The 24,422-nt window shown below is 43.9% G+C and overlaps 1 protein-coding gene across 2 annotated transcripts in view; it reads right to left on the reverse strand.

Annotated features, from left to right (window-relative positions):
• Positions 1-1,191: 1,191 nt before the first annotated feature.
• Positions 1,192-24,422, reverse strand: part of SSBP3 (single stranded DNA binding protein 3) — a 291,646-nt gene continuing 268,415 nt past the window's right edge. The window contains exons 10-18 of one of the 2 annotated variants that reach the window (XM_030206353.1): positions 19,750-19,814; positions 19,613-19,661; positions 16,303-16,342; positions 15,628-15,681; positions 13,744-13,832; positions 12,035-12,113; positions 8,531-8,559; positions 7,588-7,689; positions 1,192-1,704 (exon numbers count right to left, since the gene is read on the reverse strand). In XM_030206353.1, the coding sequence (XP_030062213.1) occupies positions 1,675-1,704; positions 7,588-7,689; positions 8,531-8,559; positions 12,035-12,113; positions 13,744-13,832; positions 15,628-15,681; positions 16,303-16,342; positions 19,613-19,661; positions 19,750-19,814 (537 nt within the window). In that variant the 3' untranslated portion in view covers positions 1,192-1,674. Of the gene's footprint in view, positions 1,705-7,587; positions 7,690-8,530; positions 8,560-12,034; positions 12,114-13,743; positions 13,833-15,627; positions 15,682-16,281; positions 16,343-19,612; positions 19,662-19,749; positions 19,839-24,422 lie in introns of both variants that reach the window. The other variant, XM_030206351.1, reaches the window with a different exon arrangement.

Consider the following 24,422-nt stretch of genomic DNA (forward strand, 5'->3'; position numbering starts at 1 on the left):
CCACACAGACAATAACTTAGCTACCATCTTAAAAATACATAACCAGCCTCTTGTTTCTCATGTTAATGGCCTGTCCTGGAAACCAGGCCTGTATTAACAATACAACAAATCTTGGTTTGCTTCCTGCCTTTTTAAAATTTTTTCAAGGTTACCTTTTTACATATTGAAATGAATGCAATTCTGAGATGGACATTTTTCCCCCTGCTCTCCCCTAATTCCTTTCCCTCCCTCCCCCCCACGTAACTCCCTACAGATAAGCACAAGTAAAAATATCTAAGAAAAGATGGCAAATGATAATTTAAAAGTTTCTATTACACCCTTTCAGAGGGAAAAATGATCAGCCTCTCACGGTTTGCAATCAGTACTTAAAAATCAAAACCCAAACAAAAAAAAAAAAAAATAAAAAATCCCTATGTTCCCAAAACATCTCATGAAGGGGTGCAGAAAATGACATCCCTTTAATAAAACATTATCACAAATATCGAACACAAACTACAACAGAATTGCTCATTGGTTTTCCTCTTAGAGTCAGACTACAAGGTAAGAAAACACAGAAACGGTTACAATGTTCTCAAGAATCCGCACAAACATTTGTCCAGGCAGATACTATGGTACATAACATGATGGAAATTTAACAAAAAATGAAATACCAGCTACAAGGCGTATGTAGTCCTGTCTGTAAACCTCCACTCTCCTGTACGCCTCCTTGGCTCCCTCTCCAAGGGGAATTCATAGCCAACCTACAGGTTAGCAAGTATGTGGTCTCTTAAAAATAAGATCATAATGTATCCAGTTCCAAAAACATGCTACCTTCGATGCAATCACATGTTCAGTTAAAAAAAAAAAATTCTGGATTGTGAGATCACAGCAACAGATCATTTAGCCCAACCACCCTGTTCTTCCATTTTTTTTTTTTTGAGGGGGTGCGGTGGACCATCAGTTTTGGAGTGCGTCACTGGACAGTGCTATCATCTCTGTGTACACTGGATGGGAGAAGCCCAGTCTGCGCATATCAAGAGTCACAGCTAAGCAGCTCAAGAGTAATCTCCACGATGTGACCCTGTGGGGGAGTGGGGTGACGAGGAAAGCTGCAGATCACTGTACAAACAGGTGCCTTGTAGCTGGAGGACATGTTCCATGGGGCGGGGGGGGGGGGGGGGGGGGGGGGGGGAAGAAAAAAACAAAGCCTTTAAAAAGAAAAAAAAAACTCACATGTAAACGGTCCAGTTTATTTAAATAAAATACAAAAAAAAAAGGCTACAATGGAGACATGAGATTTCAAATGCAGACTAGGTTCCTTGCTTAGCACAGCACAAACGCACAGCAGAGAGGTGGAGTTGGGTGCTAGAGGCTTCCATGTCTTTCCAAATAGGCAAAAAAAAAAAAAAAAAAAAAAAAGAAAATTGAAAAAAGTGTCATGTCGACATTTATAATCCTCCCAGAAGAAGGACTTGTCAGGGACTTGAAATTGTTTGTTGTTTATTAAATCCTTTCATTGTTGTTCTTCATGTTTTATGAAATAAAAAGTTCAGCCTTTCTATTGCATGAAACAAAACCTAGGGCGCTGCCCCCAGCTTCCTTGCCAGTACACTCAGCTTCTCCTTGCATAAAGTCTTTAGTCTTGCAGGCAGCAGCGGGCTATGGGTAGTCCTGGGGAGGAGGGAGTGCAGAGGATCAGACGCTCATGGTCATGCTGGGGGAATACTGTTAAGAGAGCCAGAGGAGAGGTGATCAGGAGGAGAAGGCAAAAATCAGGACATGAAGGCTCATACTAAAAGGATTTAAAATTGAAGAGTGAGTTCCAAAACCTGAATATCATATAACTTATGGATAATGCCTTTTAGTGCAAACTGTATACATCCTATGGCTATCTGGCAGTCTGTTTCTGGTATGAATTCATTTTTTTTTTTTTTTATAGTTTTGGAACTCACCTCTTCCTTTGCCTTGTAAAACTTTTCCTGCATCCATCCCTAGAACTGGCTTCCTGTCTAAACTGAAATTCTGGTCCTGTCTGGGATGACACCCAGATGATTTACACCACTGATGCACATCACCCTCCCCAACCCACCCCCCCCCCCCCCCCCAAGACAGCACAGACCAGAAGTAACAATGGAAACCATGAACGTGTGGTGCACACAGCTACTTTTGACGTCATTGTGTTTAGGATAAATGCCACATGGGGTGGGGCGTAGCCAGACAACAGATTTTGGGTGGGCCACGGGCAAGAAGTGGGTGGGCCACAAGTGTTCTTCTGCCCCCACCCCCTCCACTGCCAAAAAAAATATCTCAGCTGGTGGGAAAATGCTTCTTTTCCATCTTGGCAGTCTGCAGCAGGCATGTGCTGAAAACTAGCATGTGGCAGGTGCCGGTATCGTGGAAGTAGCGTTTTCGTTACCATCAGGGGAAGTCATCAGCTGGCGGAGCTTGGGATCCCCACCACTGCTAAATGTGTGCTGCTGTTGGGTGGGCCTGAACCCTAAGTGGGTGGGCCCCGGCCCACCCAGGCCCACCTGTGGCTACGCCACTGCGTGGGGAAGCAAAATCCTATTTTCAGTGATTCTAGTCACTTTGGCTTTTTTTTTTTCAGTAACACTACCTGATAAGACTTAGCAAGCTCATTTCAACAGAATTTTTTTTTTTTTTTGTGGGGGGGGGGGGGGGGGTTCCATATAAATCTTTTTGTTTTTTTTTTCCAACCCAACCGGAAGTCAGAATTATACAAAAAGGGTTGAGAATATCTATAAGTGGCAACCAGGGCTGTCGGGTCAGAAGCAAGTTTGTTGGGTGGAGTTGGTAAAAAAGCTCCAGTATGACTCCAGTTTCACAAAATAAAAATTTATAACATTATAATATATGGTAAACTTATCATTTCATACTTATACTTCTTTTTATTCAGGCTCTTTGTTCAAATTTTAGTTAGCTGTATAGAATTTATGAGATATGCGGGCTATAACAATTTTTTTTACAATAAACAAACTTCAAATAAATATATTGTCTGGCCTGTTAGTCCTAATTTTGTATATAAAGAAATATCCTATGTTTCTGTAATTAATCAACTTTATCTTACTGTACATTTACTATTCATAGTAAGAGTCTGAGTTAGACAGTAAGAAAATAGAGGAGTTGGAGTCAAAGGTTTGGTGTACCGATTCCAGTCCAAAATGTAGACTGGGTACCTCAGAAAAACAAGTTTAAACATGGGCAAAATTAGACCAGGAATTCCAAAGAAACAAGCCTTCCTCCCATCCCCCCCCCCCCAAAACTGCCCCTAGCATAGAATTTAGAGTGAAACAGCCCCACAACTTCAGAAACTGCTGCCATTCCCCCAAACTACCACAACTACTGTACCACCCAGCAAGCTGTCCCACCCCCTAAATTATCTCCCCATAAATGTTCTAATCTTCCATAAACTGGCCCCACTCCCAAGTATTACCCCTCCTAACTGCCCACCCTCCAAAAATACTGTGCAACTGCGGCGATCACTCCAACTACCTCCAACCTTAAAACTACCCCATGGAAGGGTGGAAGGGGCATGCTGACCTTAGACCCGGTTGGGGCCTTGAATGTTTTTGCAAATCCTACATTTGGTGGATCCCTGGTGGATTTTTTCGTCTTTTAGACAAAGATTTTACCCATATTGCTAGGGCACATTCGGTCATGTCTCACATTCATAAGGTTACTGAAGCAAATATAGATTCCCTACGCTCTCAGATCATTCCCTTATCCGAGTTGATCTGCAGGGTTCCCAGACTTTGGCGTTTTCCATCATATTTGTACTGGGATCTTCCTTTAGATCTTATCTTGTCCAGAAGTGGCAACATTATTGGCTGATAATGAGTGCCATGCTTCGATCCCATATTATTCTGGTTAACAACGAAAGGCTGTTTTGAGAGGGGAAACCATTGCCTATGTGGCTGCTAGGAGATGGAAACAGGCCAAAGAACTGTTTGTATTTGGAACGTCAGGTTGACTGATGTAAGAGGGAGTATTATTGTGTCTTTCTACGACAACCAAAAACATTTACAAGCAGCTAGGGTGGCCTTCAATTCTCTAGTTTATGACCATTAAGACCCTTGTATATTATAAGCACAAGCTATATCGACATGGAAATCAGGCTCGGAGGGTCCCTGGTTTTGTAAAGGTATACGTCATCAGGGTAAACCTGAGTCTAATAAGGACCAGCTGATATATTTGTTTTCCCAATATTTTGCTCACTTCTATCAGCAATCTTTTGTCCCACTTGAAATGGTTCAGTCATATATCCTGACTTTGCCTACGATTGACCCACTGGTAGCTGGATGTTTGCATGAGCCGATTTCAGCTTTGGAGATCCTTCAGGCCATAAAACAGGCCCCATTGACGAAAGCTCCAGGCCCTGATGGACTAAGTGCCAAATTTTATAAGCTTCTCCAGGATCATGTTTCATTACCACTGGAGTCATATCTTGGGACGAGTTTGTGATACCGCTGCTTTTCCGGCTCATGAAAATCATTCTATAATAGTTGTATTCCAAAGCCTGGTCGCGCCTCTACTCAGTTGGAATCGTATAGATCTATCTCTTTGCTCAATTTTGAGGTGAAGCTGATGTCTAAGATCTTAGCGATTCGGGTGCTGGGCCTGCTGCTAGATCTTATCCATCAGGATCAGGTGGGCTTTGTACAATCTTGACAAGAGTTTGGAATGTCAGTAAGGTTATGGTGGCTACTGAAAATGTACCTGCTCCTCTTTATCAGCTTTGACAACCAAAAGGCATTTGACTGTGTAAATTGGTCTTTTATTGGATAAATATGGATTTGGGGGTCCCTTTTTTTGACATGATAAAAACTTTTGTATACTAATCCTGTTGGTGGTGCTAGTCAATGAGGGACTCTCGGATTAATTCACTTTGATGCGGGGTACCCATCAGGGGTGCCCTCTATCACCTTTGCTCTTTGTGTTAGCTTTGGAGAACCTGTTGATTGCACTGTGGGCAGACTCAGAGGTCAGAAGCCTTACTATAGGGAGGGAAGTTGTGAAGTGTATGGCAATTGTGGATGACGTGCTGTGTGTTCCTACTCATCCAGCCCGATCACTGAGGTGGCTTTTGCACCTGGTACACTCTCAAGGCATGGTGTCTGGATTGTCTCTCAATCTTAGTAGATCTGAGGCCATGGCCTTGGGAGGGTATCAATATACTGAGTGGGGTGACCAATTTACATTGATGAAAGTACAGCAGAAGATGAAATATTTGGGAGTTTATTGACCAGTAAGATGAGAGAGGCCTATCGGGAAAACTACACTGTATTGCTCAAAAAGACTTTGGATGTTTTTGCCCTATGGGCACCATTGCCACTGTCCCTCACGGGCCAAATAGGCCTTATATAAAATGGTGTTATTCCGCAATGGCTCTATGTCTTACGACCTTTCCCATGTACCTCACTAACCGTGATGTGGCTCTCTTTCAGAAGAGTCTTAACAAATTTTGATGGCAAAATAAAAGGCTAGAGAATCTATCTCAACTCTCTCTCCCTTTTGAGAAGGGGGGCTTGAAAACTGCCTGATTTTGAGACGTTATAATGTAGCTTGCATTGTGAGACACTAGTGGACTGGATAAAAGGCACAGCTCACTTATCCCTAATTGAATTGGAACAACAGCTGCTTGCACCAACACACCTATTGTACTATCTTCATACTGCACACCCTACGTGACTGATGGACTACTGCAGCACACCCTATTCTAATAACTATGTGCCAAGGTTGGAAATAGATTTCTAAGCAGGCTCTTCCTCCACTGTGTTGCTCCCTCTCCTCGGGTATGAAGACTTGGATCCTGATGGGACCAAGTTATATTTAAAATGTGGTCACCGTCAAGGTTTAACTTAAGTTCGCGACCTGATGCCAGATCTATGAAGTCCTTTGAGCAGCTTCAGGGGGGGGAGGGGGGGTCTGCAACCTGGAGACTGGCTCACTGGATGCTTCCACCTTGAATGATGCTGTAGAATTACTTTCTGAAACTTTGCCTCTTATCCTGAACTTTAAGTTTATTCCTTTATCATATCAGCTTACGCAGCCTGGCTCCTGCCTTTGATTATGGCTGATGTTTGCAACAGGACTTTATTGATGGATCTTGCCGGGTACTTGTGACCTGGATTGGCCCTGTTGGAAAAAGGATACTTGGGCTTGATTGACTGTCAGTCTGTCCCAGTATGGCAACACTTATGTACTTACGAGATATGAGTGATCAGATACGGTTGCTCATGGAACACTTGACGCGTCTTATGCTGGACCTGTTCATTAAGACCTTTCTGGATGCGGGTGCAGACCCACCTTCCAGCAATACGAGGTAGACGCCTGCCTCTCCAGGTGGACATTGAATTGTTCTCGAACTTTGTTTCCTTGGGTCTGAGATCGGGGCCTAATCTGCTGCATAAGGATTTTTTTTTTTTTAGCCAGAAAGACGATGTGTTGGAGACAGGTTGCAATGCCATCGGTTACTGCTTGGAGGAATGAACTTTCAGTTTAACGAAGATGGAGAGCCTGGAATTCTTTTCAACAAATTTGGTCCCCAGTGTGGATCGTTTGCCACACCATGCTTGTAGCTATCTATTGAATCTATAACTTGAAGTATGACTTTTGGGAAGGGAGGGGATGCTAAGGTTCTGTTTTGTTACTATTTGTGGATTAGACTGCCATGAAATAAAAACATGTGCGGTCTGATCTCTTGAAGTGAATGTATTGGGGGGGGGGGGGGGGGGGAAATGAAACTTGAAAAATTCCATACTGTATTGTTATATCTCCTTTTATGAATATTATTGTTCTTGCCAGTATGTGGTTCTAATACAGATAAAATAAAAAACACCCCACCCCCTTAAAAAAAAAAAAAAAAAAAAAAAAACCTATCCCATGGAACTTGCCCCAAACCTGGAAACTGCTGCCTGCAACTTTACCAATATCATGTAAACTGCTCCACCCCTAAAAATCATCTAATACTATATCATTTTGCAAACTGCCCCACCAGAAAAATTATCCTCCAACTGCCCCCACTTCAAAAAACTTCCCCTCCTTGCCTTACAATGTAAACTGTCCCACCCTAAAAACTAGTCCCCCAAACTATCCCACCTCCCAGAAATACTTTCATGCAACTGTCCCCTCCCCCAAAATTGTCCCTGCAATTGCCTCACTACTCCACAAACTACTCAAACCCTTCAAAAATGCCCCCTGCCAACTGTATCACCACCCTCAGCTACCCCATAGAAACACGCAGTGCACACACAGGGATTGGAAAGAATATCATAAGCCATGTTCTGAATGCTTTCCCTAATTATTTATATCCTGTATTGGCCACAGTCAGGACAGAATGCTGGCTGGACGGACCCTTGGTCTGACCAGTCATATCTTATGCTATGTTCTCATTAGAGAGGGAACCAAATTACAAAAGTGTGAAAAATTCTCCTACACACTTTCTCTGCAATTGAAATTCAGAGTCAATTTCATCTTCACCCCAGTCCTCATAAGCTTCCACAAGGATGTGTGCACCATCAGGTTTTTCATCAGCTCTTTCATAAGGAGTCATCTGCTAATGACTGGCAAAAAAAAAAAAGGACTCACATTGTCATTCTGGAATGAATGGAGGAAGCTGCCTGCCAGCTCACCGTCGTCCCGTGGAGTGCCTGGTGGATTGCTAATACCACTTATGTTGCTTGGGGAATTCTATGAATGAAAAGTGTTGGTGTTAGTGTGCGTAGCAGACAGGAAGCATGCATGTCTATACATTCATGTCTCACATTTGGGCATGGCTGTTGAGTTTTAGCTCTAAAGCAGCTGCTCTGTATTGATGTGCATTTCTATGTCCTGGCTGTAGGTTCCTTTTCTCCAGCCAAACTGAAGCCTGCTGTTGCCTGTGTAAAGCACACAATCAGGGTGAACACCTGAGAGCGGAATAATCATCAGTGGAGCACCTGGCTAGAGTCTTCGGTATCATATGGCCCAGTAGGAAGGTCCATCTTGTGCTCAGAGGACAAAAGGCACAAATAGAAACCAGAGAATTCTATGGGTGGCTTTAAAGAAGGTGTCCCCAAACTTTTCAAAAGAAGGATTAGGCTACTTCAAATCACAAAAGGTGATTTTTTTTTGGGGGGGGGGGGGGGGGGGGAGAGAGAGGGTAGGGGCAGGAATTTGTCACCATCCATCCTAACATGGTTTTTTCTTTGGCTGATGGAGCCTAGGATCTCCACCAGCCTTGTCTTTGACGCTATTGTGCGTTAAAAAGGAAAGCTTCCTCTGTAGGCTGGATTCTACCATAGGCGGAAAAATTAGCACCATGGGCCGTAGTTTGGGACCTATGCTGGTAACCATGATTTCCAGGTCAAAATGGAGGACAAAATAAACCAGCATTGAGCAAGCAGCAGGTCCTCTCCCCTCTTGCTGAGCCATGTTATGAATAATCAGACATTATCTGGTACATAATTACAGTCCCACTGCCAATACCAACACCCAGCGTACACCTAATGTTACGCACATGCACCACCCAGGCAGGGGCACACCTACTTACTTTAGATAGTCCATCGAGATCTCCTGACCCTGGAAGAGAAATGAGAGTCAATATCAAAGTCAAACCTGCAGCTGCCTTTTACTTTCCTCTATCCAGCCACAAACTTCTCTATTCTGCAGCTGTACCCACCATTTTCTATTACAACGCCTCTCACTGGATAAGGGCACTGTCACATACGTAAGAGGCAGGTGGCACTGCATGTCAATCAACAAGGTGCCTTGAAACCACTGATCTGACTGGAAATAAAACACATACTGATTTTGAGCACTTCATAACCCAAGGTCTCTGAGGGCTTTACATGTCACAGTTCCCTGCAGAATGAGTCAGGAGGGTGTTTATTGCAGAACTTTTAATACCAACCCAAAAACACAAGTGGGGGGAAAAGTGGGAAAAACACATTCACCGTGGCTGCCACTGCAAATATCAGTTGCTGAAAAAATTGGGAAAAGACCTCAGACACCCGTGCTTCATTGACGCTGAAATAGCGTACAGCATTTATAGCGCAGTGCTGGCTTCAATCATAGGTCAAAAACCCAACAATGCAATTTTTATTTATAATTATGCAGTGATGCAAAAAAAAATAATTTTTTTTTTCAATTCTTCCAAAGAATGAAAAAAGTGAAAAGCAACTTATCTTATAAGTGATGATCTGTGGCAGTAGCGAAACGTCCCTACGGGGACCCGTTTCACCAGATGGCTTCCTCAGGGGACTCTATGCTGCCATGCATAGCCACATACAGGAAGCATTTAAACAGCATGGCAGCATAGAGTCCCCTGAGGAAGCCATCTGGTGAACGGGTCCCCGTAGGGACGTTTCGCTACTGCCACAGATCATCGCTTACAAGATAAGTTGCTTTTCACTTTTTCATGCTTTGGGAAGAATTGAAAAATGTTTTTTTTGCATCACTGCGTAATTATAAATAAAAATTGCATTGTTGGGTTTTTGACCTATGATTGAAGCCAGCACTGCGCTATATTAAATGCTTGTAGGATATTTCAGCGTGAATGAAGCACGGCGTCTGAGGTCTTTTCCCAATTTTTTCAGCAACTGATATATTTGCAGTGGCAGCCACGGTGAATGTGTTTTTCCCACTTTTCCACCCACTTGGGTTTTTGGGTTGTAATTATTGTTTTGCCAGTGGGTTTCTGTTACTATGAGAACTTTTAGTAGCACCTTCAATGCATTATCATGGAAGTTCACATTCTACCAAAAGAGAAACAGTGTTCCTGAGTAGAGGGATGACAAACGATGCAAAAGAGAAACAGGCTCCAGGGCAGTGCCGTATGCTCAAGTTCAGTCCTCCATTCCTCTAGCTGCAGAAAGCAATGTTCCCAGCCCCAAAGAAGAGGGAGTATCTTTCATCACTCAATAGTGACACCTACTGGCCAAGTTCACGGTATACATGTAATAACGTTTTTAAAAAGCTGTAGTCTGTCATCCCTGCCCAAGGACTGTCACTGCAATGGCTGGGCTAGATTTGGGGAGGGAAATATAGGTACTTGCAAATAAAGGTTCGTGCACCATCATTGCACTCAAAGCCCAATCTGACTGATATGGAACTTTGAAGATGCAGAAAAACTGAAGGAGAAAAGAAAAAAAAAAAAATCTGCTGTCCAGAACTGAGCTATATTGCTGCAAAATAAGCCTGAAGCATGTCCAAAACCTTCAGTGTTTGTATATTTAACTTCAAAACCTCTCACTTTCCTTAACTAGTCTTCCTTTGATAGTCAATGTCACAAACAGTGCAGAACAAGAGCTATAAATTACTTTCAGAATGTTAATGGTTCACTGCTTGAACTTAAACAAAATCTAGAATCCCTTTCTTTAATGCACACTTTGTTGACAATTATATTAACTCTTCTCCTCAGCCAGTTTGGTAAAAAGGAGGTGACACAACAGGACCAAACTGTACTAAAACATTCTCCACGAGTGAAATTCACAGGAACATTTTGATAGCAACACAATCTTTGTTCTTTTAAATGTTCACCATGCACATCTTTTCACACACAGTATCTCAGAAACAACTGGCTAAGCTACAGAGTCTAAATGTTCAAACATCCACTCATGTCCAAAATAACAATGTTAATGAGGAAAAGCCTCAAAGAGCTCCTAGATTATACATTCATCTATCGGAGCTAAAACAGACCAACTGGTCGTCTCTTCATCATAGGCAAAAACCCCAATAAAGCAGTTCTAAATAATCTTAATCGACTGCAATCTCATTACAGCCTGAGACCCTGAAGAAGCAGCGAAATGCTGGCCATCGTCGGCTCAGGGCAATAAAGAGGGGAACAACACAGCGTGGAGCAGCATTAAAGGGAACGCCATGCAATAAGCTAAGTGCAATACACTAGATAGTTTGGCATGTTCCACTAATTATCACGCAACTTTAATAATATTTTAGTTAATTTACCAAAAAAAGCAAAACCAAATTAGCAACTATAGAGTATTTGATTGCAGTCTATTAAGATTATTTAGAACTGCTTATTGGGGTTTTTGCCTATGATGAAGAGAAAGACCAGTTGGTCTGTTTTAGCTCCGATAGATGATGTATAATCTAGGAGCTCTTTGAGGCTTTTCCCCATTAACATTGTTATTTGGACGTGAGTGGATGTTTGAACATTTAGATATTGTTGTGTCCTCCACACCACCAACTGTTGGTTTAGTTCAGCTACAGAGTCCTCATAATACTATTAATACCTCTCCCAACCCTGCCTCCAGGGCTTAATGGCTAAGCACTAAGTTTCAAATTAATCATTTGGGGCCTGATTCCTCAAAGTCTTTCCCTCAGGCACAGAATAGAAGAAAGCCCTTAATTAATCAGGTCCTTGGTGTCCGTTTTCAATAACCATCCAGAGCAGCAGAAACTTTTCCGAACCTGGCAGTCATTTGGTCACCTACTGAGAGGAAAATAACTAGTCACCAGTTCATTGTCCCTAGCAGCCTCTGGACTTCCCTGAAAATCATATGGTCTCCTGCTGCAGAAAGTCGACAGCCAAGCCGGGAGGGGGGGGCAGGAGGGCAAAATTCCTCAGGCCAGGGCCTCCAAGGGGGGCCCGGCGCCAGGGTCTCTCTCTCTTGCCCCTGATGGGACCCGAGCAGGAGACAGAAAACTCCGGGCGCCAGGCCCCCCTTGGAGGCTGGGGAGGACCCGGAGCTTCCTCCAGTGCTGCTCTTCTGCCCATTGCTGAGTAGCTGCTTTTCCTCTCAGGCACACTTGCTCAGTTTGGAAACCGAGTATGCCCTGAGAGGACAAGCAACCACAGGGGCAGGCAGTCAGTGCTGGACAAAAAAAGACATCTTCTGCTGGCGGGCCTGGGATCCCCGCCAGCCAAGGTATTTCAGCAGCGGCAGCAATCGGCAGCTTGGGGGGGGAGGGGCAGCGGCCCTGCCCCAGGCCCGGTTCAGTCTCTCAGTCGCCTAGTCGACAGCCCTGCTAGGTTTGAAAGCTACTGATTACCGCCTATGCACTGCTGGCAAGATATAGACCTCACTTGGCTTACCTAGGGATCCATTCATGTGATGGGGCTCCATTCCACCCATGCTTCCCATAGGACCATCCGAGCCAGGTCCCATTGGGAACTGCAGATAAAAGCATAAAAAGAAGGTCACCCCCAGAAGGCAGCCAGCTCCACCATGCCCAGTACTCTGTACTTGACCTCTGGAGTGGAAGATCATTATTCCAGGCCAAGTATATAAATAAATACCGTAAATCAAACCCCCTTCCCCCCACCACTTAACTTTAAATAGATCGGATTCAGATTTAACCACACTGCTTTAGCTCTAGGATCTGTCTGTCGGGTTGGCACCCACTGAAAAAAATGAGGCTTTGGGATGTGTGTCATTCCAAAGGGAAGGTGGTCCACAATGAGAGGTCAGGGCCAGGACTCAGGAGGAAATGTTTCTTTAAAAAAATGGTGGATGTGGCAAAAACAAGTGACAAAGCTCAAGAAAGCGTGGAATACGCAGAGAAGATGCCAGAGTAGAAAGGACTGCAACAGGAAATTAAAATGAAGAGATGGACTTACAGTCTACCTGCTCTCAGATTCCATACTTTTATGCTTGCAGTTAACCAACTTCAAGTCAGGGTACATGGTTTGTTTTTGTTTTTTTTGGGGGGGGGGAGCACCACTTCAGTCTTGCTGGCATGAAGCTCTAGGTAACAGCACATGCATCACATACAAGACGGGTGCAGATTGTTCAAATTGTCTGCCATACACCATGTTTGCTGCCAGTTTTATAATACTAAGTATTTATTTGTAGCATTTGTATCCCACATTTTCCCACCAATTTGCAGGCTCAATGTGGCTTACATCTGCCGTAGTGGTGGTTGCCATTTCCGGGTAACAAAATTACAAATGGTGTTGCGTTAAGGTGCATACATACATGGTAACCTAGATGGAACATCACATACGTGGAACAGTTCATGGTATATATATATATGCACACACCTTGTGCATACATACATGGTAAAGAAGAACACATTATGGTATTGCATGAAGGTTCCTGGGTGATAATTGGATTATAACATACATTATTAGGTCATCGACTATGGAGAGACCATATTTTATAGAAGGATTGTAGTGATAGTATTTGTTTACTAATGGCAAAGAGGTTAGTCAGTCAAGTGATAAGGTTTCGGTTGTGTATAGTCTTATTATATAGTATTTAAGTTGGATGTTTATGGTACGCCTTCTTGAACAGATCTGTTTTCAGTAGTCTTCGGAAGATAGTTAGGTCTTGCATTGTTTTTATGGCCTTCGGTAGTGCGTTCCATAGCTGGGTGCAGATGTATGAGAAACTGGTCGCGTATGTGGATTTATATTTTAAAACCTTTGCAGTTAGGGTAGTGGAGATTAAGGAATGTGCGTGCTGATCTTTTTGCGTTCCTAGTAGGCAAGTATAGTCAAGCCTTTCATACCAAGAAAACCACATTCTTTTATACAGGTAATGACAAAAACCCAATCCATAGATTCAAAGGCTTGGGCTTTTAGGTACTGGTGCCACCCACACAGATTTTCTAAACTAAGCCGGTCACAGCAAACACAAGTGCTCAGGCCATTCCTGTAACATTCAGAAACGCACACAAGTTCGTTGTCCTTTGCCTCTGCATTTCCAATATCGTACCATGACGGTGTAGCTCAGAACAATCAACATGCATTCCCTCAGCAGCTGCTGAAGTTAATTGTGATTTGTGACAGCGTCTGCAAACAGAAAAAAAAGACTCACATTCGGGCCGACTACCTCCGGACGGCACGGGGTTAATCATTGTGTAAATATTTTCACTTGAATTTGTTGAATCTGTGAAAACAGTAAAACACATTAAGCTGCTGATGGGGAGATGGATAATTGATTAACTCCTTTTCTTAATTATAGCAATCTCACACCACTTCAATCCTTTCAGTTTCTATTTGTCACCACCAAATTCTCCCTGAGTGCTGCCATTTCAGAGGTCATTCTACACTTGATGAAGATTCACAAGGTTTATAAGCTCAGGAATTCAAGTGTGAAAACAATTCAGTCACCCGAATGGGACTTGTCAGCTGGGCTGGAAGTAAAAGGATCAATCTACTGGCTCAAAAAAATTCTCCTGTACAAGAACTGTGGTGTCAGAAGCGGCAAATGTACCGAGCTGCGTGTGTCAGAAAGCACAGGCTCTTTCTGTAAGAAATGCAGCTAATGTAGAACAGTCTTGCCTGCAATCCATTCCACAAACAAGCTTAGAATCTCAGATCTGTTCTCCATTCAGCCCAAGGTTGCCAGATGGGAAAAATTTTCCCAGCCCAAAAAAACGCCCAAATTCAAACCCCGCCTCCCACGTCACCGACCCCAACCTCCCACTGCACCAACCCCGCCTCCTACGTCACCAACCCCGCCTCCCACGTCACCGACTCCGCCTCTCACGTCACCAACCCCGCCCCCTGACATCACGCCTGACGTCGTTAACCCCGCCCCTGACGTCAATCACGGCCCCTGAAAAGCTTCTATTGGACCAAATTGGACCAATAGAAGCCCTGTAAAAGCTTCTATTGGACCAAATTGGACCATAGAAGCCCCTGAAAAAAAGCAGCACAGCACCACAGGAAAAAAAAGCCCAAACCCGCATCCCGCCGGAATTTGCCCGCAGCTGCTGGTAGAAAACCCGCCCAGTGTTGCAGGAAGACCGCAACCCTGGCAACGATTCACCCAGCGGCAAGCAGAGTCCTTTATAACAGGACAGAGGTACAGCTCTATAGCACTGATTCTCTCCATGACTATCAAAAGAAACTAACCTTAAAACAGCTGAACACTGCCACCTAGCTTCCCAATTCTCCACTCCCTTGTCAAAGTAAAGGGTCATGAATATGATATACTGCTGCCTTTCTGTGGTACAACCAAAGTGGTTCACATTTATTACATGCAGGGACTCTTTTTCCCTAGTAGGCTCACAATCTAAGGGTTTTTTTTTTAACCTTAGGCATTGAAGGATTGGGTGACTTGCCCTGGGTCAGAAGGAGCTGCAGTGGGAATTGAACCTAGTTCCCCTGGTTCTCAGGCCCTGCACTAACCATTAAGCTATTCCTCCACTCTGCTCCAAACTCTTTATGTAACAGGGCTTCCCAAATCTGCCTCAGAGACTGGAGCCACTCAGGTTCTCAAGATAATCACAATTAATTTGCATGACATTTATCTGCATATGCCGGGTCTTCAGTATATCCAAATACATCTAATGCATAATCGTTCTGAATAAATCCAGCCTCCTGTGGAATCAACTGGATGGGGGGAGGGAGGAGGGGGTTCAGGGAGCCCAAGTTTCCACAATATGATGCTATCATGAACATCTTCTCACTACCACAGCAAAACTCAGCAAAATGCAAAGCCACAACATTCCTAGTGAACTTTGCGATGTTAACACTAAGTTTTGTATCTCAGTGTAATCTCAGACTCCCACACAGAATGGGCTGATAATTCAATGGACATGATCTCTACGTGGCGTTTCTGCTTCACTTTGTAAAAATCAGAAGTCAAAGTCATATTTGCTTGAGCAATGAAGGCTTCAGAAACATTTCTTGAACAATGAAAAGTCAGTACAAAATTATTGCTGATTCCTCTTTACCTGCAGGACTGGGCATGATTGGTGTTCCTGGAGGACCTCCACCACCAGGGGCCCCTGTAGATCAGATTAAAAAAAAATAAAGAAGGGATACATCATAACCCATAGGATAACATAGCCTGCAAAAGGTCAGCAAGATCTTGCTGCAGTCAGCAGAATGGCACTCAGTCAGGCTTAAATCTCTAACCTAGGATGCTCCCTTTTAGCCAAACTTGGGGGAAGACAAAGGCAATCTTTGTTAGCAAGTACTGTAGGAGGGAAAGAGAGGGTTTTGTGTTTACTTCTATAATTAAACTGGAAGTTAAAAGAGCAAAAAAAAAAAAAAAAACCCAACAATTTTCAGACCTGCACACAGTTTGTATATAGGTCAGAAAATTTATTGGATTATGCTTTTCCATTAGGTTATAATAAAAATAAATGGGGGGGGGGGGGGGGTGGGGGGGGGGGGGGGAGGGACCTTTTTTAACTTGCTGTTTCAAAGCCAGGTAAAAGCCACTTCACTATTCACCACCACCAGACAATTAAAATCTTTGAAACACTATAAAAAAACGTATAAAGTTAACCATACTTAAAATGGCTAAGTATTGTGCTTTGTGTTGTAAGCTGCTTTGGGCAATTCTTCGAACTGAAATGGCAAGATATAAGCGTCACACACACACAAAACCCCTCCCCCCCAACTTACCACATATGTGCCGGGTGATGAAGAGGAGTACGGAATCTATGAACAGAACATTACAAGAAAGTTAGAGAACCACTTTCAACATACCCAGCCTTAACTAGTTGCCACTTCAATTGTTAAAGGCACTGTTGCACCCTTGGAGAGGGGGGAGGGGTGGTGGTGGTGGAGAAAGAAAACCCCCCCAACAAGTTAATGCCTCCTGGGACATGGGCCAGCACCGTTACAAAACCATGGCATGACCTACCCCGGCTGACATTAGCCCATCTCAACTGAACAGTGCGACACATGATACCTGTATATTTACTACAATAAAAGACGTGTATTCAAAAATTTGGCTATAACTGCCATGGGACTTAGAGATAGATAGAAGAAAGGGGGAAATATTTGTTTCAGTTAGGCCAGGGCCTCTGCTTGACAGCAGATGCTCCTTTGTTCTCTTCATATGCAGATGGCCACATGAGGGTCTGCTCTTCTCAGTCTGTGAGCCAACCCATATAATTAAAGAGTGCTCTACTGGTGAGGAACTCTCCAGATAGATGAATATACTGGCTTCCCATGCATTCCTACTACTACTACTTGACATTTCTAAAGCGCTGCTAGGGTTACGCAGCGCTGTACAATTTAACATAGAAAGACAATCCCTGCTCAAAGAGCTTACAATCTAAAGGACAAATGAACAGTCAGTCCGATAGGGGCCGTCAAATTGGGCAGTCTGGATTTCCTGAAAGGTAAGAGTTAGGTGCTGAAAGCAGCACTGAAGAGGTGGGCTTTCAGCAAAGACTTGAATATGGGTAGGGAGGGGGCTTGGCGTAAGGGCTCAGGAAGGTTGTTCCAAGCATAGGGTGAGGCAAGGCAGAATGAGCGGAGCCTGGAGTTGGCGGTGGTGGAGAAGGGCACTGAGAGGAGGGATTTGTCTTGTGAGCGGAGGTTTCGGGTGGGAACGTAAGGGGAGATGAGGGTAGAGAGGTAGCGAGGGGCAGCAGACTGAGTGCATTTGTAGGTAAGAAGGAGGAGCTTGAACTGAATGCGGTATCTGATTGTGATGGCTTAGAACAAAAAATGCTACATACCAGGCCAGCTCAACTTATCTGACTGAGAAGGGGAGCAGGACTAAACACACACCCTCTGAGTGTCATCCCAGTACTGCACAATACTGCTACCTTCTTAACTACACACAAATCTGGCTGCTTCTTTAAGGGGTTCCCTGTATTTGAGAATACAACAGATAACTAATTTAACTTGCAAAATATTTTTTTGTAAATAGAAAGGCAAGGATAGAAGATTGAAGGGGTCATGGGGGAGCTGGTCATCCAATGGAGGTTGGGGTGAGAAGGTTAGGTCTAGACCAGTGCTTCCCAATCTTTCTGGGCCTGTGACCCCCATGAATGTGGCCAAATAAAACTGTGCGACTCCCTGGCAGTGCAGAATAATGATGTACCTATGGAGTACCCACCTAGGTCGTGACCCCAAAAGCAGGTTTTATGACCTCAGGGGTCTTGACTCACAGTTTGGGAAGCTCTGATCTAGACCCTTTTCTTCCCTGTGCTTTCAAAGTCCTGTAGGGTATAAAAAAAACCTACCACCCATGCAGGAAATTAATCTACCTATATAAAAAATGTATTTATTTATTTCTGCAAGTGATACCAAAGAGTTGTGGTGGGGGTTAAAATACTATGACAAAATTTCTCCGTTACACTGTATTGGCTTTTAGTATAAATTCTGCATCTAGTTGAAGTTTACACTGTATAATGTTTTTTTCATTGACAATAAAAATATTTTGAAATAAGTTGTAAAATAAACCTATACCACTGAGCAGGGTATATTATCTATGCGGTATCACAAACCAAAGTTCAGAGGGTCAAGGAAGCTCCTTGAAATAGTTTAAACATGAGCACTCTGCCACAGCGGCTCCCCAATCTGGTCCTTCATATCGCCATACAAGTCTGGCTACCAACACAAATTAGACTGGCTCTCAGAACAGATGCAAAAGACTTGCAGGTATCTTAAAAGCTGAACTTCTTATAGTGTTCCCCAGGGAACACATTTCAGAACTACTGATCTGCTACTGGTACTTGTACTTATATTAAAACCCACTGAAAAATTCAAGACTGAGGATCGCCAAAGAACTGTCTTTTTAAGCACATGTTTCCTGGCATGGTAGAAATATTCATGGCTAACACAGCAATGCTAATAAAAGTCAAGCCACATTTTGCAGAGGAATGAAACCCTAGTGTTTGATTAAGGGTTGCCTGATGACTACTAAGTGCCCAATGATTCTGGTTGTACTTACCATGTAAGAAAATAAACATGGGCGCTTAGAAAACAAGAGGTCTTAATAGGACAAGTGCACTCCCAGAGCTGCTGGGAGGTAGACGCTTCTGCTCTGAATGACACACTGCTGGAGCCTGTGTTCTACCAGTGGGTCCATTTGTTTTGCCATATTGACTGGAATGATGGAGAATGAACCAGGGGCGTATCTGCATGGGGCCACAGGGGCCTGGGGCCACAGGGGCCTGGGCCCCCGCAGATTTCGCCCCGGACCCCCCTACCGCCGTCACCTACCCCCCCCCCCCCCCCCCCCCCCCCCCGAGGTCCGCTTCCTCCTGCCGGCTTTTTAAACTATTGCTTCAGCTGGCGGGGGACCCCTACCGCCGAACCTCAGATACGCCCCTGGAATGAACCATCCAACATTCCAATGGTCACTTCATTCAAAGACACCTGACCTCTGCCCGTCTCTTCCAGTTTCTTTAACTGCATTCGTCAGGTAGGGAGTAGAATCCACAGAACCCTTCTACTAACCTATAAATGTACTCACTCTGCTGCTCCCCAGTATCTCTCCACACTCGTCCTTCCCTACACCCCTTCCCGTGCACTCCGCTCCATGGATAAATCCTTCTTATCTGTTCCCTTCTCCACTACTGCCAACTCCAGACTTTGCGCCTTCTGTCTCGCTGCACCCTACGCCTGGAATAAACTTCCTGAGCCCCTACGTCTTGCCCCATCCTTGGCCACCTTTAAATCTAGACTGAAAACCCACCTCTTTAACATTGCTTTTGACTCGTAACCACTTGCCTCCACCTACCCTCCTCTCTTCCTTCCCGTTCACATTAATTGATTTGATTTGCTTACTTTATTTATTTTTTGTCTATTAGATTGTAAGCTCTTTGAGGAGGGACTGTCTTTCTTCTATGTTTGTGCAGCGCTGCGTACGCCTTGTAGCGCTATAGAAATGCTAAATAGTAGTAGTAGTAGTAAATAAATTAACACAAGCTGCGAGGGTATGAAATGCACCAAGTCTAAATTACTTACTGAATTTCCACTGTTTGGGTTGGGCCACGGTCTGCCAGCACCTGGACCCCTGCAAGATACAAATACCCCAACCTCAGTCTTTTAACCTGCATTACCATAAAGCCAATTTCACAGCATGAGGCCATTCTTGGTCTTACATGTTGATTCCAGGCATGCCAGGCCCTAAGGAGTTTGGAGGGGGCCTCATTCCGCCGCCGTAGTTCTGCAATGATAACCAAGGATCAGTCTACCATAACGAGAAGGGAAAAAAACACAAACAAAACACCAAAGGGTTAGTAGCAGGAAAAAAAAAAATGTAATCTGAGAATAAAAGATAAAACACACAGCAATTAAGTAACAATGAAACAGCAGAGTTCATACAACGTTATGTTATGATGGGGGACAGCCACCACCACCAACTACAACAGCAAAACACCTATAAATCTGCTCTGCTACCGTCTCCCGCCATCTTTCAGCACACACAAGCAGTGGGCAACTGGATTACAGCGCCTCAGAAAGCTGTTTTTTGCCTTTCAATGGCTGAAAGCACTTCTTATATACAGATAAGTAGAGAGGTGTGGTAGCCGTGTTAGTCCACTCTTAAAGGTTATCAATAGAAATCAAACAAAATAAAACATGCATGCCCCCACCCTCCCACTCTGTCAGACTGTCAAAGTAATGCTTTGATGTTTCTCTTATATAAACTATCTGCTACCACATTTGCTTATTTCCGATCTGAGGAAGAAGGGCAACCTTCGAAAGCTAATCAAGAAATGTATTAAGTTATGTCCAATAAAAAAAGGTATCATATTTTCTTTTCCATGTTTTATTTTGTTTGATTTCTATAGATTCTACATGGAATGTTGCTATTCCATGTAGAAGTCGGCCCTTGCGGATCACCAATGTGGCCGCGCAGGCTTCTGCTTCTGTGAGTCTGACGTCCTGCACGTACACAGAAACAGAAGCCTGCGCAGCCTTCTACATGGAATGTTGTTAGTGGAATAGCAACATTCCATGTAGAATCTCCAATAGTAGCAACATTCCATGTAGAATCTCCAATGGTATCTATTTTACTGTCATAGTAATGCTTGAATGTTTTCACTTATATACACTGTCAGCTAGCACATTTGCTTATTTCCGATCTGACGAAGAAGGGCAACCTTCGAAAGCTAATCAAGAAATGTATTAAGTTATGTCCAATAAAAAAGGTATCATCTTATTTTCTTTTCCATGTTTTATTTTGTTTGATTTCTATAGATTCTACATGGAATGTTGCTATTCCATGTAGAAGTCGGCCCTTGCGGATCACCAATGTGGCCGCGCAGGCTTCTGCTTCTGTGAGTCTGACGTCCTGCACGTACGTGCAGGACGTCAGACTCACAGAAACAGAAGCCTGCGCAGCCTTCTACATGGAATGTTGTTAGTGGAATAGCAACATTCCATGTAGAATCTCCAATAGTAGCAACATTCCATGTAGAATCTCCAATGGTATCTATTTTACTGTCATAGTAATGCTTGAATGTTTTCACTTATATACACTGTCAGCTAGCACATTTGCTTATTTCCGATCTGACGAAGAAGGGCAACCTTCGAAAGCTAATCAAGAAACGTATTAAGTTATGTCCAATAAAAAAGGTATCATCTTATTTTCTTTTCCATGTCTTATTTTGTTTGATTTCTATATACAGATAGAAACCTAAGTATTTTCTATTAATATCCGGTTGTGAAACCAGCTTTGTAACAGAAAATGGGTGGGAAGTGTGAGGACCCCAAGTGAAAATTAGCAGAATTCTAGGATATCAACTCACGCCACCATGTTGCACAAATGGGCAGGTTAAGTTCTTCCACTAGTTTACTCAACTGTATCTGGGTCATACTATATTTCTCTCCCCTTCTGAAACTACACAATCCATGCACCAGCAACGTGTTAGCAATGATACTCAGATCATCCCTCTCCCCCAGGGGTGGCTATACACAACAGAACACAGTGCTGTTTGGATAAATTCACTGTGTACATGTCTTGCTTGATGGTAATTATTAGAGGCCCAATGTCAAGGTTGGCAAACCGAGTAGCAGAGAGGATCTGCAAATTGAAAAGATGGGAGTCTCCACCAGAGCTCAGTAGGAATTCTGGTGCTTGTATCACCTCCTCACTGCTGCAGCAGTAGCAAACATATGCAAATTGAAGTCACTGGACTAGCAAATCCTGCAGTGCTCCAGGAACACAAACTATGTTTAATTATGTTTATTGGTCAAATTAGTAGAAACAGATACATCACACACACATATAGAAATACACAAATGACAGTTTTCAAAAACGTCCCACACCCCTCCCCATCCGCCCTACCCTCCCCCAACACAGGATAAGTAAAGCACAGCATGGAGATGTCTCTGCCGACCTGCAATGCAAAGGTCAGATATTAAGTAGATGGCTACACGCCACATATGGTAATGAGGTCCAAAAAGGTTCCCAAAGGCAGTGAAAGACTTTCCCTTTTTTTTTTTTTTTTTTTTTTTTTAGAGTCTAGCGATTCTATCGACTAGCATTCCATCACGAGTAAAGATATCATATAAGAATGCCAATGTGGTAGTGTTGGAGACTCCTCAGACAACCAGCAGTACAATACTGTCTTTAAGCCATAAGAACAGCCCTTTGCAAAAGTCCTTTATAGACTTTCAGGGCCACAGATGTTGTGGAGATAAGAGTAAACATCAGGTTCCAAAATGTGCGTATTTTCAGGCAGTGCCAGAACATGTGTCCCAATGAAGCTTCCCTAGGGCCAGTGGATCTTGTCAAAGGCCTTTTCGACATCTAAGCTCACTACACCTGTTAAGATTTGTATAGATATACTACGGGGCATGGCCAATAAGGTTCTGCGGACAAACCTCGAGACAAATCCTACCTATTCTGGGCAGACAATCTTAGGAAGACGAGTGGCTAGGTGATCCTCTAGTAACTGAGACAATATTTTGATATCAACATTCATTAGAGATATAGGATAATAGGATTCTGGAATATTATCGGGTTTACCAAGCTTGGGTATCAATGTTATAAATGCTGTGTTGGCATATAACAGTAGAGCACCTACTGAGATGGAGGTATTATAATACGAAAGCAAGGGACCACAGGTTTGTGCCTGTTATGACGGGAGATGTGTGTGCCCTTGTGCCCCGACTGAGCACGGTGAAGATGGAGTGACACCGCTCTCGGTCAGGCAGCCAGACAACCCCTAGCTTCACCTGCACTTGGCCACTGCCCCCCAGGAGTTGAGCCCCTGGGTTCGAGTGTCCGGCAGGACTTCCGGAACCAGCGGGGTTGCACGACCACTGACCAGACAGGAGGGCAAACAAACACAGTCCAGAGCCCGTAAATGGCAGAGCAAAGAATAGTCAGTAAACAGTCCAAGGTCAAGGCAGGCAGCAACACAACGCGTGGTCAGTAAGCAATCCAAGGTCAGGAACACAGGAAAACACTGGAACAGGTGAAGACCACAACCTCTACGCGAATAGAAGCCGAAGCATGGAAGGACTGGAAAAAGGGCTTTAAATAGTGCAGGAATTAGGCTCAACCATGTGCAGCTGTTCCAAGATGGCTGCCCCCATCAGCAGAGTAGCACAACACCCAAATATGGGCTTCCTTCCTGTTCTTGTATACAAGATGGCTGCCCCCTCCTGAGCTAGCCAAGATGGCTGCTGTCCTTGCTCCAAGCCAGATGACGGCTGCCGGGTTAGGAAACAGAAACCAACCCATCCTGGAGAAGTGTAGCAGAGCGTAACAGTGCCATCATGAGTTATTCAGATGTGTAGCCATCCGGTCTGGGAGCTGTTCAATTCTTCAGGGTTTTAACAGCTTTTTGGTATCATTTAGATTGTAAGCTCTTCCGAGCAGGGACCGTCCTTATTGTTAATTTGTACAGCGCTGCGTAACCCTAGTAGCGCTCTAGAAATGTTAAGTAGTAGTAGTATCACTGGCCAGTATAGGGGAGTTAAGATGTGTAATTATCTCTGAATTAAATCTAGACATCCCTGAATCCTCCAAGTAGTGAATAAGATTGGGACCCTCTCCCAGGTTAATAATGTTTACTATGTGACTGAAGTAATCATAAAAGATTTTTGCTATGTCTTGTGTACAGTGGACTGGAAGGCTTTGCACGGTCTTGAGGGTGGAGACGTAACGGGGTCCTTGCCAAGTTCTAGTAATGTAGTAATTTCCCCACTCAATCTCCATATCTAAAAAATGTATATTTATAGAAAAACAGCATACGTTCATGGAGCAGAGAGTTTAGGGCTGAGTAGATAAGAGGACGTCTTTAGTGGCCGATGAAGGCTGTGCTAGATAAGCATGCTTAGCCTTAGCATACTGCTTTTCCAAATGAATAATGCCCTGTGAAGTTTGCCTAGAACAGGCCGCAGTGTAGGAAATACTATCCCCTGGGCAGGCGGGGGTTCCCAAGTCCTGCCAGCAGAAGTCTTCCTCCAGCGCTGCTCAACCTGCCCCCCCCCCCCACCCTGCGCGTATGCTCGGTTTTAATGAAATTGAGCTTGAGGGGCTTGGGGACCCCTGCCAACCAAACCAGCAGACCTCAGGGGGCCCAAATCCAATTTATGGGGGCCCAGGCCCCCAAGCCCCCCCCCCCCCCACCCCGGCTATGCCACAGGGGCATATTATAAATTTTGTTTAAAAAAAACCCCACCACCTACACAAAACGTGTTTTCAAGTTTCAAAAGTTTATTTAAGTATTTAATATACCACTGAAGGTGAAGGCCTTCAAAGTAGTGTACTATCACAAAAATTAAAATACAGCATTTTTGTTTTTTTATTTAAAAATAT

Source organism: Microcaecilia unicolor, chromosome 6, assembly GCF_901765095.1.
Source record: "Microcaecilia unicolor chromosome 6, aMicUni1.1, whole genome shotgun sequence".
Lineage (NCBI taxonomy): Eukaryota > Metazoa > Chordata > Amphibia > Gymnophiona > Siphonopidae > Microcaecilia > Microcaecilia unicolor.